This window comes from Bombus vosnesenskii, unplaced genomic scaffold, assembly GCF_011952255.1.
Source record: "Bombus vosnesenskii isolate JDL3184/JDL3185 unplaced genomic scaffold, Bvos_JDL3184-5_v1.1 scf7180000013295, whole genome shotgun sequence".
Lineage (NCBI taxonomy): Eukaryota > Metazoa > Arthropoda > Insecta > Hymenoptera > Apidae > Bombus > Bombus vosnesenskii.
In genome coordinates this window covers 1,855,842-1,875,932 of record NW_022882946.1, presented here as the reverse complement: position 1 = coordinate 1,875,932, position 20,091 = coordinate 1,855,842, and the positions used below count along the sequence as shown (strand labels likewise).

The window sequence follows — 20,091 nt, the reverse complement described above, 5'->3', positions numbered from 1 at the left end:
AACTGTAAGACTGGCCATCATCCACCCCAGGATTATGAATTCCGGGTGTTTAGCGATATGAGAAAATAGTTCATGGACCTCCAGCCCACCACGACTATTTAGTTATTTGTTACAGAGCATCTATAAATTGAAAGAAATTCACAGTTGAATAGATTTAGAGCCGGACACACGGATTATTTACGTGTGCGAAATTTCCAACTCATTGTAATTGCGGAATAAAATATTGAAACGATATTCGCTGTGATCTCCGAGATTCTAGACGATAGGTAGACACCAGTTGTGAAAACTGACAATAAGACAGTGAATGAAAGGTACCAGCTTAGAGTCTCGCTTTCATTTAGAGACGTAGCGTCTCAAGTTTCTTTTTTAATGTGATCCACTGATCTACAGCTTTGCAACTGTCGCTGTGGATACGTTGCGTTCCATTTCAGTCTCCGTTTTTTACTACTCCACTCGAGGATCATAAGCCGCGACGCGTCGATTCAAATATCTGAAAAGCAATATCATACGTGTAGATACGTGACAAGAATGTTTCTGGGTCAGCGGGTTGAAGAAAGATGTCATGTTGCGTACGCACGAGTCAAAAAGAAAATCGACAACGTGCAAGCTAGATTTTTTAACATTTCAAGTATTTAAAGTTTTTCCATGAAGCGACAGTCGTGTTTCTATTTATTTTCGCGGACAAGTGTATCGGTGGCAATTGTAATGTTTTCCTTTGTTCGTCATTTAACTGACACATGCGTGGGTGTTGCCATTATTTCTATTACTGCTATTATTATTATATGAGATTTTATCTCTTCAAAAACTTATACAAAAATTACTCTATCGATTCCATCGAAATCTTATGAATTCAATGTCAAGCTATTTTATCCACTATTGCAAATCAAGAGGTAGCATAGTCAGAGGAAATCTGTGCGAAGACACTAATAATAGAGCGCGTAAATAACGCGATTTACGGTGGTCGGCCGACGCGCAACATACGCATACCGTCGTAACATGCCGACAGAGCATAGTCACCCGGTCGGCAGATATACACGTCGTGCCAATTGCACGAGCAACACATGGCCCCGTGAACTGACGCAGGTATGCGTCCCGGTAAAGTGATGGCAAAGGGCTCGCCTAATTGTTGCTAGTAGCGTTCGCAGAATACAGCCGGTTCAGTAGCTTCGTTTGCTGTGTGTGCGATTCGCTGCCAGCTTCCGTATGGACGCACGTGTTCTGTCGTATATATTAGCCAGACCGTACGTTCCTTGGCGAGAATATACGTGTTAATGGATCCTTGCACGCTGAGTTAGGTTCATCTGGCAGATAGACATGCACATTGCCAGCAACACAGCTCTCGGAAAATATCGTGAGACTGCTTCGCAACACATTGGCTCGCAGGCGACAATGATATGACTTTTCCAAAGCAAACGCCGGCTTCAACTTCCAATTGGTTGGTCATAATGCTTGTTCAATTTGTGGCGATAGTCAAGTTAACTTGGTCGAAGGTTAGGTTGTTATGTACGTTCTCATCGTTGATGAGTTATGCTACTGTTGCTAGATAGCCGGCGATGTTTAGCCCGAATTGATGTTCATGCGGAAATTACACATATGGGACGTACATGGAACAGTTTGGGTATTTGAAATAAATCATTCTTTGAAACTAATTATTTACAGCACTTGATTTTTGTTGTAATATATGGTAATTTTTATATTGTATGTAATTTAGTATTGATTTGATATGGACAAAGGTCGTTGGGTCATTTATATTTAAGGATTAAATGGATTCACCATATAGCATACGTATTCGAGATTTAAACGAGTACAAATTCTTTTTAGTTCACTTTGTTATTTTAACCATACTTTTTCAGCTATTTTTAAATACTAAAGTATCTGTGAATTTTATAAAAGATATATAACGATCGATCTCATTAAATAATTGAGTTCATAATATTGAAACTTAGGTAGTGAATCTTATAGGGGCGCAATGTATAACTTTGGAAGCTGACGGTTAATAGTTTAGTAAATCTAATGCTTCTTGTTACAGAGAAAATTTTCACCGTCACGGGCATCTTAGTAGGAAGCATTTAGCAGATGTTAGTTTTGCATTCACATTTATCTCTGAACACATTAAAAGTCAACTACAGTTACAGATTCAGGACAATTAGTTGTGTCTCGATCGAGTTTAGCACAGGACACGAATGCTATATAAATTTAGCTGTTCGTAACATGAAGTATAATGTCTACAATACAGTCAAATTATCTCTTAAACTCTAAATTTATTCTGAAAATAAAATCACAGTTACATCATCAATTCTCATTCATGCGCCCATCAACGTCAATTACGAAGCACCGTGCGTCATCGGTAAAATCGTTCAACAAAGCGAACAGCATCCGGCAAAGAAACATTAACTTCGATAAAACCATTTCGCGAGTAATGACGGCGTATTCAGCTCGAACGCGTGTTAATGCGTGGGAATTCCATTCGGAGGTGCCTTAATTCGACGACGCCTTTGTCATCGGCAACAACGATTCTGCTTGAAACAATTTCAAGGGAGGATTTCACTCTAGACGACGTCTGCACGCATGGCCACGACTGGCGGTGCAAGAGGATGAATGATCTCTCGACGAACTATTTCACTCCGCCGAACAATTCCCGATATTATGGAATTATGGCGCTAGACGCGCGTATTCCTCGAAATACACGACGCCGCACACAGGTAGTTAGAATTATGCAGATTGCTGGTTCGCTTGGCGTGTCCAAGTACGGAAGCTCCTCGACAAATGTCACGCTGGTATGTTCTTCGATACTCGAGGAGAGGCGCAGAATCTCTACCACAGTGATATCCCTTTCCGTGTTGAGAATCCGTCCTGTATTCATTGGAATTTAACTGTTAGAGGAAAATGAGACTGGAGGATTGATAGAGTGGATATGACAGAAATTGGGAAAGCGTAAAGGAAGTTTAAGTAACTTTTACTTTTGGCTGGATAATAAAGTTTTGTCAAATCGAATATTATTTCTATATTATCAATATATTTGTCAATCAATCCCATATTACCAAAATTCTTTCTACATTTCGTTTTTCTCGTATCATTGATTACGTGTATCTTTGGCTTCTATAAAGCTTGATCGATGTGTCAACTACGTTTCAAAGCCGTACAGCTTGTGTTTATTTTCCACTACGTCGAATTAAAATTCACCCATTTAATCATCCGAAAAATGAAAATCCGCTTATCGCGTCTTATAACATTAAATATTGCAGAAACTTACGATTTCCAATTCTGTAATTCTAACTTTAATTCTAATTTTTAACTCTTTAAGAATCCGAGGAACCTAACGGTTTACAGATTTTCTATCTTCTGAAATCAATCAGAATTAAATCTACTCGACGATAAATAGAATTTCCACGGTTCGATTATTTTCGCAGATCCCAGCGCAACCAACAAGGGGCAATCGTATTCGTCAAGATTGGATGCCGATAAAACTTTAAATACCGCCATCGACATTAGCGGCCGATCAACCTGATTCCCCATCGCCTTCTGCCCGTGCAGTCGAGCAAAATTCCAGCGACGGTCGTAACTCAAACAGCCGGCCTCTATTTCTACGCAGAAGTAAGATCGACGTCGGCCGTAAGTATACCATCCAAGATAGATTAGATTCGAGCCGTGGCGACTGTTCGTTCTGGAGTCCTCCTTCAAAACGATCCCGTGCCGATCTCAAAGCCGTAATGATTAATGGAGTTAGGGCGGTGCGCGCAGTTCCGTAATACCGTGGCAAACTATCGAGTCGGAAATTACAGTTGAGAAACTTCGAGGTGAGTTAGGGGACCGACGTCGTCTCGGTCGGGGATTACCCTGTCTCCTTTGGCTCCGCAGCTATCCGACCACGTTCCAAACTCGATTTGATTTTGATTCGACATACACTGGAAACGCATTTAATGCATGCGCTTACGTGCCAAGTACGCGTGTATCGACTAAGAATGAACATCGCTCCGTGGATCATGCAAACGCCGGTTTGAACATCTTCGGGCTGGTTAGCATTTAGAGCGACTCACTACGTCTCTACGTCGGCGTATGTCCTCCAACTTATTAATGTTAAGGAGAGGATATAATATTTTGACGTACCGTGAAGAGCACACGAGTAGATAAACCCTTGTTACTATTATATTCTTTATCATCCGATCACGATATGCCCTAATTTGAATAAGATCCTAGATACCGACGTATACAGGAATAATCGAGTCGGCGTGGAATCGTACATTTTTATAAAAATGAAGTTCGTGTATGAAATAAAATTTATGCGCGAAATAAAAGTTCCTTCAATGCTGATACAAATCGTTAGTCTTCCTTGATAAAGAATACGACACATTGTCTCACATTTTCTTCTTTTTGATGTCGGCTTCTAATCTTCCAATGGAACGGTTCTCCTCTTACCACTTTGAATTTTTAACGTTCCTGATTATCAGGCGAAACAGAAAGGGATTAAAGCGAATCTCGATGCAAACGCGATTCGCCTGACCGAGCGAAGAGACGACACTTCCGAAGACCCTTCGGGACTGAATTAAATCGATAGAATTCGACACCGGGTTTCCGCTAGAAAAACCACACTTCTGTGACAGTTGAAAGCGCCCCATCGACGACACAACGATTTGTCGTCACTTTGAATTCCTCCGAAGCAATTTTCCCCCTGGGGTAATATCGAGCGGGCGGCAAAGAACGTTTGTCATCCTTCTGCATCGACGAGAGTCTACGTTAAACAGGAATCCACCATCGATTCTACGCCCCTCGTTAAGTGTCCCAGGTAACGGGTGCGCATTGCGCTGTTCCTTTTTATGTCGGTCATTGTTCCAGTGATTTCAAACGCGGAAATGTAGCGATGAAATTTTACGTAATTTTTAGACGTATGTCATATTGAACGGAATATGGCGTGGTAATATTAAGAATGGAGAAGTCTCACGATTATCGTTTTATGATTGATTTCTTGTACGACCAATAAAATTTTAACAATTTTTTTTTCGTGTAATATTTGTAATTGCGTAATCGTTCTAGCGCAATGAGAAAAGAATAGTAAGAGGTAAATAATACATTTTTGTTAGAGCATATGAAAAAGAACTAAGTAAAATTTCGTACATGATATTTGGTCGGATATTATATCCAGTATTTTCGATTTTTTATTAACTCCTCGTATCATCCTCTCACTGTACCTATCAATATTTTTGCCTGATGTACCTTTTAATCGAAGTTACCTGCACATGCTTCGAGTGGTCTATATTTATGTAACGTTTTTTATATTTATATTCATAGAGTATCCTAGCCAAGCTTAACTAGGAAAAAAAACACGGAACTCTTCATACATATTTAAATATATACATAGTACAATCAAAAAGCGAAGAATATATAAACCAATATCGCAATTTATAAAATATAGCCAATGATATTGTATAAAGGAAATCTTTAAAATTTCTTCCAAACTTTTTCCGCCATTTCTATCATTCTCTGTATCTGTAAATGTGAATGATCAAATGAAAAGAGGTTGTTCAATGCAGTGTTACGTCAGTCCCTGACATTCATGGAGTGGCCCTGTAAGAGATTGAAATATGAGAAATTCTGTGATTTCAGGTTGAATATGTCTTATGCGAAATGAATTGCAGCTAATGAAAGTATTAATACCTTTAACATACGATCTTTTCATAGCAGACATAGCGTGAAGTCTACCTACGAAAGGAAGGAAGCATGTGAAGTATTCTTAATATTAAATTTTAATTGCGAGAAGAGCCAAGAAAAATGTTTCAAGTAGAGAATGTAAGGAATTTAGAATGGAGGATGTACATGATTATTTAATTTCATATGGAGCAATTTCAGGTACACTTCAAATTAGTTGCTCAACTTTGATATTTTTAATCAGAGTTCTATGCTATTCTACCTCCAAATGTTTAAACTGTGCTCTGGTAAACAATTAACTGATTTCTACATAGACACGACATCCTCTTGTACTACAACGTAGAGTATAGATTACGTTCTCATTACGGTCGATATAGGATATGTGTATTGAATTAAAGCAAATGTAATTGTATTTTCGCGGACGATTAAGTTCTGAACCTACATCTAAATTAATCCAATCCCTAATAGTACTTAATCACTTTGACAAAACGTAAAACCCGCTATAATTCGGAAACTCGAAGTCAACGTTAAAACATACGTTATTCCAAACCATTTTATTATTTTTATCGCGAAATTGACTTATAAATTGTCTTTGCTCGTTGCAGAAGCTCTTTCTGTTCGTTCAACCGACAAACGTCAAATGTAACAAAGGTCGTATCGATGAAAAGAATTTCATTGCATCCGCGAAAAAAGAGGAAATGGGTGAAATTTTACGGCGGAGCAAAATGGCGGATACGCTAATTTCTCGTCACACGACTCGATTTTACAGGCCATAAAAGGCGCGTATAATTCGAATGAATGACACGTCTTCTGATAAAAGTTGATTTACAATAGTTGCTTAATCCTCGCCGAACGAAGGCTGAATATCATTGTTGTCACGAGGCTAGAATATTTTATTTTATAGTCTTAATGTTTGCGTAAACAATTTCTACTTTAATTACGATAAAACAACTCAAAAGGTTCTTTGCCCGTACGTGATAATTTTTATTTCAAAAAAATATAGTCGTCAATATAGTTTCATAGAGTAATAATATGTTAATAATACGCCACCGTGCGTAAATAATCGTAGTATTGTGATCGTAATGGATAAAAGGCCTAAGAGATATCGAGTGAAATATAAACAATGTCGCGACAGCCGAGGCGACGCCATCGGCCCCATCAATGTGTCGTCGGTCCTTCGATTGAATAGTTTCGTAGAAAAGGCTTACGTGATCCTGTTGTGGAACACGTGCGTTGTGGGCTTAAGAAAAGGTAAAGGGATGTTAGAACAGTCAGTGTCAGTGGAGAAGCCAGAGAGTGTGAATCGAAAAGTCAGAGAGTGCGAGTTGCGTTGTCGGGATAGTGTTGCTAGAGTGTTGTCGAGAGAGTATGGTCCGTGTGAGAGTGAGAGAGAGAGCGTTGGGTCCGTGGTGACGAGACTTGCAAATTAACTATTGAGTTGTCTAAATTATAGTGCGTTATTGTGATTAGTTCACGTTAAACAACCATCGTTCTTCTGTTTAATCAACATCTGTGCAATCCATTTATTGTAAATAAATCATCAATAATATTTATTCCCGATAATACATAATGAAAAATAGAAATAACATTTTCTTTAGTACAATTAGTTGAATCTACAAGCAAGTATTTACTTATTTACAGTGGAACGCGTCTGACATAACACGGTTCGATGCTTATTCTACTTAAAGTCGCGTCAGTATGCGTTGAACTGTTTCTTTGGTTCGTATAATTTTACTTCTGTATTTTAATTATAACGTGTATAATTTTTGATGTTCTTTATATTATTAGAAAATTTTAATTATTTAAGAAAAATATGTGTTCGACACTACCGTTCATAAGTGTTTGTACACTTTGATCGATCTGTAGAAATTGTATGTGAATTTTAACAGTGTTCAGATTAATAATGAACGTTAGAGGTTCAGAAAATTTTAAGCAGTAATATGGTCTCACTTGAGAAAAACTTCTTTATCTTCGCAAAGTTCGTACTTTCTCGTGTTCCTTTGTAGAACGTTTCGTTTAATTCTTCTTATGTTCGTTTTGCACCAGGGCAAAAGCGCCTTTCCGTTTAAACCGCTCGACAAACAGAGCTTCCGGTTACATATTGGCTTAACATCCGACCGGATGCTTGTGCGGGACTTAATACTATACGTATCGTATGTCTGCATGATATTTCCCCGTTGTTTATTATGGAAAGTCGTGTTTTTTGTGTATATAAGCGACTGCGAAAGCAAATGTACCTGTTACATGGACTTTGCTTTTTGCTTGTAGCAAAAGATACTTTCCGTTTATTGTGAATAATTTTTTTTATGTAACATATCTTCCTCAAACACGAAAACCATTTTATAGTTTTTAGATGAGATCGAAGAATCGTGTATATGTAATTTATAGTTTGTAGAATACGTGGAACGATATGAAAGGAGTGGAAAAAAAGAATAGACAACCAAATTCAATTTTTACTTCGATGAATTTTGTATGTTTCTTAGGGAAATTCATGATTTCCTATGATTTTTGTACATTATTGTATTTTACGAAGCTCTTCAAGAATTTGTCTTACGTTCTCTTGCAAAATACATGATTTTCTCCGATTTTTACAACCGTGTCGTGAAATATGCGAACAAGAGTTTCCCACCATCACGGAATTAAGCAGGACAATGAGCCCAATTAAGGCCAATTGTGATCTATGCAAATATAAATACCATATAATTTATTCTTAACAGAAATTAAAGGATAAAATTCTAACGATTTGACATATAAAATTTCTGTGATTTCTAAATTAAGAAATTATAATGTCGAAAATATTAGCAATTAAATTAGACGGGTTAACAGATTAAATCGTATTCATAGATCGATCGTGATACTTCGTAGATTTCACTTTGCGCAACTCATTTATGATTCTACATAATCGATTTCCATCGATTGAATGCCTATCTCATAAAACGACCACGATCGCATGGTTAAATCATAGCGGCGGCTAGTGTTTGCAGACGCCGCATCCGAATTCTGGCAATAACTGAGCCGGTAATGGACGATCGGGCGTCTGTCTGAAATTGTTTTACAAATGAGTCAACTGAGCCGGCAATAGATCAATTCGGTCGGCAATTTGCCGGCCACTTTCAAACCTGTCGACAGTAAAAATACACGGAACGCGATTTATGTGTCGCGGATCGGTTTCATTCCGCGGGCGGAACCTCGTTACAACAACGAATCGCCACGTTCGACGACTATTATTTCTCTCCTGCGGTCGTGACAGACGCGTTCAATTGACGTCCCGCAATGTCGAGCTTTCATTCCGCGAATCGAACTTAGCAACCGAATTCGCCTCGACTGGAAACTGTCTACGATTCTGTACGGTATTTGTAATTCCATCGTTCACAAAAGTTGCGCTTCGAAATCCGGCTTCGTATCGAGACGGGGCTTACAAGTCAAATATCGAGAATTTCATTTAAATGTTACCACCGCTTTATTCTCTTCGATTGGCAAACTTTCACACGACCTATAGCACCGGAGCCGTCGAACTCTGCGTATTCGTGGAGACTAAAGCGAGAATGAATATCTTTCCTCTAATTATATTTATAAATTCCGAAGACGAGAAGTCAAGTATCCCAAACAATCAGTCTTTTATACTTTCTGCAAACTTAAGAGATTTGTCAAGAAAGAAACGTTATTGAACCTAAAATAATCCATAGAACGTAGCAGGATTAGAAATAAAAAGGCCGAGGATTATCGATTATCATCTTCGATGAATATTAACAATTTTAATAATTGACAAACGCAACAATGTAAGAACATTTATTTTACTTTTCTGGAAACGGAGCAGATGTTATTGTTTTACAATCCTTGTAAGGAAGGCAGTAGGTTTTACAATATCGTAAATGATCAACGAAGACGCGACACGTAGTATGTGGTTCCTTAACATGGTTGAAGATGACTTTACCGTTTTTCACATATTGATCGAATGGTATATCCCAGATCATTGGCCATCCAAAACCTTGGGCTATCTTTGCACAATAGCTGTGTCGAAAAGAATTTCATTAGATCGTTGATGGACTTATACATTTAAGAAAAGAATGCAACTTCTTATCCTAAGTACATAAAAAAACGAGAGTCTGAGATAGTTGCTGATGTAGTGCTCGAGTTATTTTGTTTTAATACAGTTGGAATGAAACTTTCGTATCTTTTATTGCTTTCCTATAAGACAACGAATATCGCAAAATGCTTTCTTTTTATGGCTGACGAGCTAAATTTTAACCGATCGATTTCCAGATAGTTTTCAACACTTTTACATTCTTACGTCGTTACGAAAGCTTTTGTGCATTACCTGCTATTGCAATCTAGTCTGAACAATCGGTAGCCACAGTCGCGTGCCAAGTGCCAGCTTTCCTGGATCAATCTTTTGGCGATTCCTAAACCTTGATACTCACAACTTACTGCTAAACTGCATTGTTCAAAGATAAGTCTTACGGGAAAACGTTCCCAAATTTTAGGTGCTTCGAGTACGAAAGCGAAAAATTCGATAAGATCGCGAAGAGGTCCGTCCTCGCAGCATCTTGCCAATTTGCATAACATTTTCTGTTCGTTATGGTCCGTTATACAATTTAGGGCAGCGCCAATTATACAATTTTCTCGATTCTCAGCGATGATCGAGTATCCGGCCTTTACTTGTTCTAGCATCATACGTCTCCAAATAGGTGGGGCCTCTGTACCTCCGAGACCAATGTTGATGACTACCGGTTCGTGTTTGTAGTATGCTTCGCACATGAAATCTGCTACGTTCTCGTAATCGGGAGGTAGAGCTAAACGAGTTGTGAAAAATGGTTTATCCTGAAAATCCATTGATCAATTTGTAAGTACACAGGAATTTTCAAAGATATAAGTAGGGTCTTCTGTAAATGTTCGAATTTTTTGTTGGATTTTTGGCATAAAATGGTTGTCTGTTTGAAGAGTTTCATTAAATAGTACAATATTTATTGAGTAATATGTTAAATTACACATGTTATGATTTATTGATTTAGACTGTTATCGGGGATGTTGTTTTAGTAAATTCATAATTCATGCGTAATACCTTGAATAAAATATTACAGTTGAATTTTGATTATTTGAACGAATCGTCACTCATGCGAATGTAGCAATAATTATTTCATATTATGAAGAAACATGTTACTATTTATATGATCACTACTGTAGATAAGATAAAGAGGAGATAGACAAATCGACAAAATTAACGAATTGTGTATTGTAAATAAAATATATACTGTAATGTGTGAAATTACGACATATAGAATTTGTAATTAATTTCTAGGTTAGAATAGTAAGCATACGCGTATAAAAATTAGCCCTAATTTCTACGATATGTAACATCGTGATGTAAGTTGAAACATAATATAGAGAATATTATATAAAGAGAACAGACATATTCCAGTAAAATTAAATGTGCGGAAACGTATATTGGATTTGTGGACGACATTAATTTCATATTAGAAGCTTTAAAATTGCACGTTTGTATAAGAAGATCGAAGCGATGAATATTTTCTTCAACGAAATACAGGTAAGTTATACATACACAAGTAATTTGTACAATGCTTTTTAATTATTAAAGTAAATGTAAGTGTGGACGATGTAATTGTACTTCTGTATAGGTTATATACGTAACCATTGCAGATTAAATCTACAACTATAGTAAAAAGTGCACTTACGTTGCATTTTACTTTCAAATTTTTTGCCGTACAATGAAAAGTTGCTCTCCTGCTTCCAATTCGACAGTATTTCGAAACATGTCTGAGGCATTTGCGGATGGAACTACTATACATTTTCAAGAGCGACGCAGCCATTTCATTTCGTTCAGTGCTCCTTTCCGATAAAATAACATTTTCCTTCGATCGCTATGTTACATTTTTTAAATTACTTCTAGCTTACTTGCAATCGATTGAAACGCGCATATACGCGGAGGATTTACCTCCTCTTACGTATAATATTGTATCTCGATTCGCTTAATCGTTCGATGTTTCAAACGTCAGCCAAAAAATCTATGTACGTATGTACGTATATTTCGGTTAACGAGAGTACGAGACAAACTCACGCCAAAGATAAATTAATGTCATAATAAAATATTATCCCATAAATTAATTCGATAACCGTGAAATCAACGAGTTGTTTGATCGTCGTCGAAATAAACAGCAAACACGGATTATCCAGGTGGCGCTCAAAAACACTCGACATCATCATCCCCGAATATGATTTTTTAAGACCGTATTAATCTTGCTCCTCCGACGTGTATGGTGTTTACCATTAGTGATCAAGCGGATTAATTTTTTCGCTTTTCTAATTCGATACGATGTCGAGGCTATCGTGTCGCTGAATTATTATTATATGTATAAGAAATTATTAATCGTGTTATGTTTCGTTGCGGAATTTGCTCGTATATACGCAACTTCACACACTTGTGAATGACAGTGTACGAGCTTGGCGATACATGTGACGCGCGAATTACATAAATGTACGAGAAACCGAAGACCCGCGAGCTGCGTTAGATTTTGAAAGAGCAGGTAAAACGATAACTCACACACGGCTCTATTCATTCATGACCGTTGTACGAAATGATATGGCAGCCTGCAGACCAGCTGATTTATGTATTACTCGCACCGCGTTTCACCGCCTCTGATATACGGTTATCTATACGCACGCGCGCTCACACATACGCATACGTTACGTACATAGACTTATATGGACATACACACGCATACATATACGTTCGTATAGTGGCGTGTGCACACGTCACTTTTGTCTTGATGTGTTGCGTGTATATGTGTGCGTATACAAGATTGAGAGAATCCGTAACTCTACACTAGCACATCAAGATTTCTGCCGGTCTACAAACGCGTATGCACTTAGGTATCGTAGAGACAAGTGTATAGCTACGATATAAATTCAGCGCGGATCATACGCTCGTGCCTGAACGTATGTAAGATAGAGGAACGCAAAGGGGTAGCGAAATAGAGGTACAGAAATGGTTAAATGGGTCACCGGATACGGGCTTGTTTCACGTAAGTTACCTACATGTTTCTGATTTTATTAAAGGTGCAAATGGTTGCTTTAGGAATATTCTGCTTTCGTTACAAGGGGCAAATGTTTGGATTTGAATGAAATCCTTCCTGACTTCGACCGGTCTCTTTCTTCAGATAGAGAAGTTTGTGTTAGTCATTCAACAGAATAATATTGAACGTATAAAGTAAGAGAAATTTTGTGTAGATATTTCTTTTAGAGTAACTAGGCAGTTTTTTTTTCATAAACTTCGTGTTTATTGGAACGTAAAAATATCGTTATTTACATGATCTTTTGTTTCCATTTCACGTAGAAAATTCTTTTGAAACACTGAAAGCTCTTTTCTCGCTCGAAACGAAAGCAACTTTAAGATATAAAAAGTTGGAGCATAAAAATACATATTATGTAATATCCATCAATAGACATGAAAATATGGTGGTTGTTATTATATCGCGATCTAAACCAAACGCGCTATAAATCTTCAAAAATAACACTTCCAAGAGAAAACAAACCTGCCTACTCAGTTTAGAAGCATTCACAGGTACACGAGGACTGTAGACTATCATATGTTCGAATAAAGATAATGAGACAATGCTATATGTATATATATATATATATATATATATATATATATATATATATATATATTACATATATATATACATATATATATACATACATATATATATATATATACATATATATATATATATATATATATATATATATATGTACATGTATCTATATATAAAAATAGACGTGCTTGCATCAATTATTCTCTTTTATTCTCACTTCATCCGATACACCGAAAGATTACAATTTATTACATTATTAATATCCATTAATCAGGGGCTTGCTGACACGTGAAACGAGGGGATCCCGTGCATCATATAAATAAAACCAGCGAAGAAAAAAGGAAACTGAACAATACGTTCCTGATGAAGTAGCGGCAAATGCGAGAGTGTATTTTGGATCTCCAGATTCGCCTGTCGAATCAATGACACTCGAAATGAGAAATTCTGGATCGCTAGGAAGGTTGCTATTCTAGTTAAGGTGAAGAGAAGTGGACGAAAATATATGTTCCACAAATGTAAACGAATTTTCCTTCCATCTTAAAGCGAGTGTTTTTAAACGTGGAGTGTCTTTCTTGTAGAAAATTTCCTTCAAGAATAAAGCGTTTTTAATTAAATATGAAACATAAAATCCAGCATGAAGAAGATGAAATTAAATACGTTCACCAACCGTGCATTAATAATTGTATAAATATATCAAATTAAAAGAAACATCTCATGACGTGAAATATTCAATAATATAATATAAAAGATATTCGTATATAACATATAGGTCCACCCTTAACATACAAAACAGGTAGCAATTTGTAAAAGTTGAAGAAACTTCACAGTAATATCGATCTACAAATTGCGTTGTAATTACCCAAATATATCGCAATACCTAAACAATTAATTAGCACATATAATACAATCTCTCTCAGTTATCGACTTATCGCATTATAAATATCAATATGTTTGCGGGGTAAACTAACGTGTAATAAATTAAAGGCAGGCATATTCATAAAGCAGTAACGAATCACAACACATTTTCAATTTATTTTAACAAATAAGATCTACGCTCTTTTCGTGCACGCAAATAGTTTCAGCCTTCGTGAAAAGCGCACGCGAGTGAACGCGCTTTCATTTGACCGAAGCCAAACCTCTCACCGACGTTTCTGTTTGCCTGCTTTGCGAATCCCTGGTAGCTTTTAAAGAATCAACCGTAACTACGCCGAGCCTTGTGACCTTTGGTTTCTCCACCAGCTTGGGAGTTCCCCGATATTTTCCGCTTACGAAGTTCTGATTCGTCGAAGCTGAAATCGTGAGCGTCACCCTTCTTGAATTTGCCTTCGATAGCAACGTATTTCTCTTTATATCTTCCGTGTTCCTTCGAATGACCGCCGTGATCATCATTATCATAAAAATCATGATTCTTCTTATACTCGTCTTTGTGATAAACGTTACGATAACCAGCTGCCTTGTGATCCACCTGACTGCTGTCCTTCTTTTTATGTTTGCCTCCTTTTTTACTTCCAATCTGTTCTGCCCTTTGACCTGAATTGTCTTCCCTATTCTCATGAACTTTCTTCTTTCCACCAGCTTCAATATATCGTGTCTTCTCTTTTTTCTTCAAACTCTCACCTTTATATGCTTTCTCAAACGAAGAGGCCTTCTGATATCCTTTTTCACCAGTTACACTTGCAGATTCTTGGTTTTTAGACACTTGTTGATTACCGGCCTGTTCAATCTTCTTCAAAGATTCAATTTTGGGAACGGTTTGAGAAATTTGAGAGTCTGCGTGTTTCAGTTCCATATGATCAACTCCGGGAGGCTTGACACCTGTGTAGTGAGCCGGCAGTATCTCTGCGTCTGGCTCCAAAGGCATTCGAAACATTCGGAAATTCTTATCCACGCGTGGTTCTTTTATGGGTATCAACATCTTCTGAAAGCTCGTTCTATAGGATGGTTCGTCATCGCTTTCTTTGAAAGCTTGTTTCTTCTCAATACTTTTTGATTCATATCTCTCCCAAACATCATGATGCAATTTATCAGCTTGCGTGATACTAATTATGATCGTCGAGTACACATGTATGCAGAACGCTGCATTAATAGTATGCCACTCTCTGAAGATTCTCATTTTCTTGGTGAAATGACCAAAATTTATTTTGGCTTCAAAGCTTATTCGATTTCAATTTTGAATTTTGAATTTTGAATTTTGAATTTCGAATTTCGAATTTTGAATTTCGAATTTCGAATTTTGAATTTAAAATTTTGAATTTTGAATTTAAAATTTTGAATTTAAAATTTTGAATTTTGAATTTAAATTATATACATGTTAGCCTAATTTTAACATTCTAGTTGTTCTTCCAATATTTGAGATTTCAATTTAAATTATATACATGTTGGATAGATAACAGTATTCTCGTTGTTCTGGATCGTTTTGTTGGATACTGTTCGGGACACGCCAGCTCACGGAAACACTTTCGGTTCTACTGTAATCGCGACGAAATCAGCCGAGCTCTTTTATATGTCATGCGGTCCGCTCGAGCGATCGGCGCGATCGCCTCTCGCTCAGGATGGCTACAGAAGCTATGCATCGAAAAGAATAGGCTCTGTGGAAGTTTTGGCGATTTTATGAAATTTTTGCGTGACCTCGGGCTTCTTTTGTTACGTGCAAGGTCCTGTGCTTAATCTAGCGTTCGATACACCTTTAGAACTGGAGAGAAACTATGCCAGCCTTGGGTAGATAATAGGCGCGGTGGGATTAGAGAAACGATAGGTGTTTCGGCACTTTCCTTTGCGTCCTTTACATAAGAATTGCGGTTTCTTCTGTGAGAAAGTGTAGTGTCTTTGAGAACTTACCGAGTTTAATCTTGCAAACGGTCGAGTTTACACAACAGTAGATTTTAGGTTAGTGGGATGAAATGATTATTTGAAGAACTTTGTTAACTAGTAGAATGTTTAGTAATTAATAAGTAAGATTGTACACACGGTCGTTTATGGATTTAGACATCAAGTTAAATTAAATTTAAATTAAAGTAAATTAAATTTAAGTTACCTGTACTGCTTTAAATATAAAAATAATACTGTACTTAAAAATGACAAAATGATAGAACTAGAAAATAGTTTATACTGGAATAGAAGGATCAATAGTAAAGTATTAACTTTCATAGCAAATATCTAATACCACTACCAACACCTCGTGTGAATTTGTAACACTACGAGAATTTCATTGCATAACACCGATGTTTCTTATAATTCAACTTTTACGAGGTGTAAGCTTCCATTAGACTCATCGTGTTTTGCACATTGCTAAACTCGATTCTGCTACGCTGTTAAAAATTGTTTTTTAAAATTCCTCGTCCGATCCTACGGAACCAATCAAGCAGCAACATCGAGCTGCAAATAATTGCCGCTCGAATCGCCTCTGGCTTCCTTTTCACGCTGTCGAACGTGTTCGCGGGTTATAGAACGTCACGCGAATGATCCTGCCAGTATCATAAACTCGTCCATTTCAAATTACATCCAAATTTCAGAATTTCGCATTTACCATTCGGTTTCATGCTTGCACATGTTGCTTTTTTAAAGACAACAAATTGCGTAAATTTCTCATTGTCCATTTGGATATTATGCAACGATAATATATAATATTTTACTTAAATTAAACTTATTATAATTTCACTACAGCTTCGCAGATTCTTAAAAGTATCGCGTTACCCATCGCTAAATTAACAGTTTAAAATTTATCTACTACCCCCTTTGATTTTTACAATCTTACTTCCAGCCCAGACTAACCATGAAATTATAATTGTCTTATATTCTATTCGTAAATTTCTGTACATTTCTACACGTTCCTAAATATCAACATTTCTGTATAAATCACTTATACCTTTCGTACAATTTCGTAAATAGTATTTCATGCAAATAGTAACTTGAGAATAAAAAAGTTAAGGAGGAGCTAAGTATCTTGCAACATTAAAACCCGATAGAATCCTCGATGACGATGACCAAAGGTATCCCAAAGGGGACAAGCGATCGGTCAATGGCCATGCCAGTGTCGTATCGATGCATTACGCAAATCACCCATGCTTCCCTAGAACGCACGGCGGACAGGCCGGGTAGCCGTCAATAACACGGTGTACTTGAATTATCGAGCTCGACCGTGGAATACTCTCGGTTCCACTCTACGATCCCTTATTCACCCAGCGAATCACGTGTATATATAAGGCGAAGTCGCCGATTCATAGACATACCAGTGTGTATTCCGGTTCACTGGCAATAACACTAACCATAGATCAATCAGGCGAACGTTTAATTTCTTAAAGCAACTCGCTCGTCGTACGTTACTCAACTAATATTGGTATTAGATTCTCTCGTTTGAATTTGCCGATTGTACCAATTCCTGTACATCTGCGTTACCATAAAATGTTATCCAGAGCACTAGTGTGCGTGTTCCTTCTAACTTGCCAGAGCGACGCTGCTCCAACGGCGAACGAGCGTATGACGTTGACGAAGATGATGGCGGAGGATCTCGACGGGACGGCCAGTGGCTACGTGTACAATCAGCAACAGGGTATTCCGGTTTACTACGTTCAGTACAGCAATCACGGAAGTGGACGGTACTACCATGCACCGGACGTCGTGCAGTACGTTGCTACACCTGTTGCACACAGTGTTCCTGAAACGACGCTTTTGCACCCCTATGTAAGCGCCGAGGATGTTGTGCGCTCCAACCACCAAGGAACTGTCAATTACGGTAACGAGCAATCGCTGGATCACTCAGTAGCCTCTACCAAGCCTCTGCTACGCGTCCCGTATTACGTTGATGGAAAGGTCGTCGAGAACGAGGGGAATGACAAAGAAGAAACACAGGAGAAGAGCGGCGACGAGGATCATAGTAACGAGGAAAGTATGGAGGATGATAGCGACGAGGAAGGAGGAGAGGAAGAGACTGATCATTGGGATGATATCGATGGAGAGATTCACGATGGATATCACGGTGGATCGGTGAAAACGTTCGACCATGGTGATGGTTACGATCATGAGGCAATCGGTGGATCTAAGGGTGATGAAGGTTTTTTGGAGGAAGGAAAAGGAGAGAAACACGCGAATGAAGAGTATTCAAAGAAAGTGATGAAGGGAGAAAAGGGATATAAGAAGGAGAAAGAGTTTAGTAAAGCGGAATCTGGCAGCGACGATAGTGGACACGAGGAAGGTTTGTTGTCTTTTGAAGGTTTGTTATATATGATGATCATGCGAAATTATGTTCGTAGATGTTATGGTTCGATATTACTGCTAAATCCTTTCCTCTAATATCTGGACTTTCGTAATATATCCATTATTTTAATACGATTTTGGAGCAAAAATTTTTAGTTGTTTACCATAATAACTTACTTCCTTTAGATTTTTTAACAATGAGTATGCGATCTTTAAACATTATTCGACTGCTCGGTCGTTAATGGGTTAAGAAGAAAAAATGAAGTTTTAGTAGCAAGTGTAAATGCTTCTATTTGCAAATTGTAGTATACTTGATTTATAATCAATACCCTCGTAGTAAATTGAATCTGTATTCGCATAATCGCTGTTAAATGTTCAGGATACCATAAGAACGAAGGTAAATACAAAAAGGGACACGTGGTCGAAGATGAAAAACATGGTTCCCGCAAGGAGGCAGAGAAAGGCAAAGAAGGAAGTAGTTACGGGCATTCGTCCTACCATAAGAAGGGGCAGAAAACTAATGGTTTCCACAATGTCTATCACAAGGACGAATACAAGAAGGAAACGGACTTTTACGACGATGATTATAAGAAGGGTGATTTCGAGGAGTACGAGGAATTCGACAAAGGTTACAAGACCGGCGAGGGTGATTTTAAGAAAGGCGAACATCATTCTTCTGGACGTGATTATCAAGATCATGGAGAGAAAGGAAGTTACGATAAGGGACACTATGACAACCAGAATGAAGGTCAACAGGTCGAAGAAGGCGAAAAGTCGCATTATTCAAACCACGAGGATTATAATGTCGAAGAGGATTCAAAATCGGATAGAATACACGAGTTCCATAAAGGAGATGATTGATCGATATCGTATCATTTACTGTATCGGTGATATTACAGGCCGTGTTGTTGTTTTGTTTATATCGTAAACTACGTTCCATAATAATAAAAAAAAATAGAGCATAACTACTGTGATTCTTCCTAATGTTAATTTTTATGTCAAAATTTTTTTGTCTAGATATGTCTAAAAATGTCTAAAATATGTGGCACTTAACTACAAAAATAGATCAGGAATAATTTGAAATGCGGAATTTAAATCGTGTTACTGTTACTTAACTGTTACTTAATCGAGTGATGTAATTGGAAAATATAAATTTAGAAAGTGTTATTGACCTAATTTTTTAAGGGCTGCTAGTGTAGCGTAACGTGTCTAATGCAAAAACTTAAAGTATTGGGAAACTTACTACAAATCGATAGATTCGAATCTGTCAAATAGAACAGAAGTATTGCTAAACAAAAGTTTTGACATAACCGCTGAATCCTAGACTGTTTCACTCTGCTATCCAAATAAACGAAGATTTTTATAAATAAACTGATCGTATCTCAGTAGAGTTTGTGATAGAACAAAATTAATAATTATTTAAGGATTCTTTTAAATAGTTATCATAATTTTAAAAAGTAATTGATGTTAACTCAAGTAAATTACAATTGTAATAAACATCATAAAGGATCCAAGTATTTTAATGTTTTCCCTATAATATAAATTGACCGTATTTTTCATAGAAACAAAATAGCATGATCGCGATAGATAACTCTACTTAAGCAACAAACAATTTTACAAGCAAGAAAATAGTTCATTTCAA

The 20,091-nt window shown here is 37.3% G+C and overlaps 3 protein-coding genes and 1 long non-coding RNA gene across 4 annotated transcripts; 2 read left to right on the top strand and 2 right to left on the bottom strand.

Moving 5' to 3' along the window:
- Positions 1 to 6,767: 6,767 nt before the first annotated feature.
- On the bottom strand, positions 6,768 to 12,367 carry LOC117233332. Its single transcript, XM_033493530.1, has 4 exons — positions 12,203 to 12,367; positions 11,337 to 11,490; positions 9,962 to 10,464; positions 6,768 to 9,654 (listed from the first exon to the last, which is right to left on the bottom strand). The coding sequence occupies exons 2-4, from the start codon at positions 11,469 to 11,471 to the stop codon at positions 9,438 to 9,440; spliced, it is 855 nt and encodes a 284-aa protein (XP_033349421.1). The 5' UTR covers positions 11,472 to 11,490; positions 12,203 to 12,367; the 3' UTR covers positions 6,768 to 9,437.
- LOC117233333 lies at positions 10,412 to 11,048 on the top strand. The gene is made up of 2 exons (XR_004493297.1): positions 10,412 to 10,486; positions 10,943 to 11,048. It is a non-coding gene; the product is annotated as an uncharacterized LOC117233333 (long non-coding RNA).
- A 1,626-nt stretch (positions 12,368 to 13,993) lies between the features above and the next one.
- LOC117233285 lies at positions 13,994 to 15,430 on the bottom strand. The gene has a single exon (XM_033493442.1). It carries the CDS (start codon positions 15,367 to 15,369, stop codon positions 14,449 to 14,451), a length of 921 nt encoding a protein of 306 aa, XP_033349333.1. The 5' UTR covers positions 15,370 to 15,430; the 3' UTR covers positions 13,994 to 14,448.
- Positions 15,431 to 17,419: 1,989 nt separating this feature from the next.
- On the top strand, positions 17,420 to 19,818 carry LOC117233321 (filaggrin-like). Its single transcript, XM_033493505.1, has 2 exons — positions 17,420 to 18,447; positions 18,829 to 19,818. Exons 1-2 carry the CDS (start codon positions 17,658 to 17,660, stop codon positions 19,308 to 19,310), a joined length of 1,272 nt encoding a protein of 423 aa, XP_033349396.1. The 5' UTR covers positions 17,420 to 17,657; the 3' UTR covers positions 19,311 to 19,818.
- The last annotated feature ends 273 nt before the right edge of the window (positions 19,819 to 20,091 follow it).

Coding starts and splice junctions, on each gene's coding strand:
- LOC117233332 (XM_033493530.1), bottom strand. CDS start 11,471: ATGGCTGCGTCGCTCTTGAAAATGTATAGTAGTTCCATCCGCAAATGC. Junction 10,465..11,336: donor ATTTGAAAGTAAAATGCAAC/GTAAGTGCACTT, acceptor ATGGATTTTCAG/GATAAACCATTTTTCACAAC. Junction 9,655..9,961: donor AGACTAGATTGCAATAGCAG/GTAATGCACAAA, acceptor TTTTCGACACAG/CTATTGTGCAAAGATAGCCC.
- LOC117233285 (XM_033493442.1), bottom strand. CDS start 15,369: ATGAGAATCTTCAGAGAGTGGCATACTATTAATGCAGCGTTCTGCATA.
- LOC117233321 (XM_033493505.1), top strand. CDS start 17,658: ATGTTATCCAGAGCACTAGTGTGCGTGTTCCTTCTAACTTGCCAGAGC. Junction 18,448..18,828: donor CGATAGTGGACACGAGGAAG/GTTTGTTGTCTT, acceptor TTAAATGTTCAG/GATACCATAAGAACGAAGGT.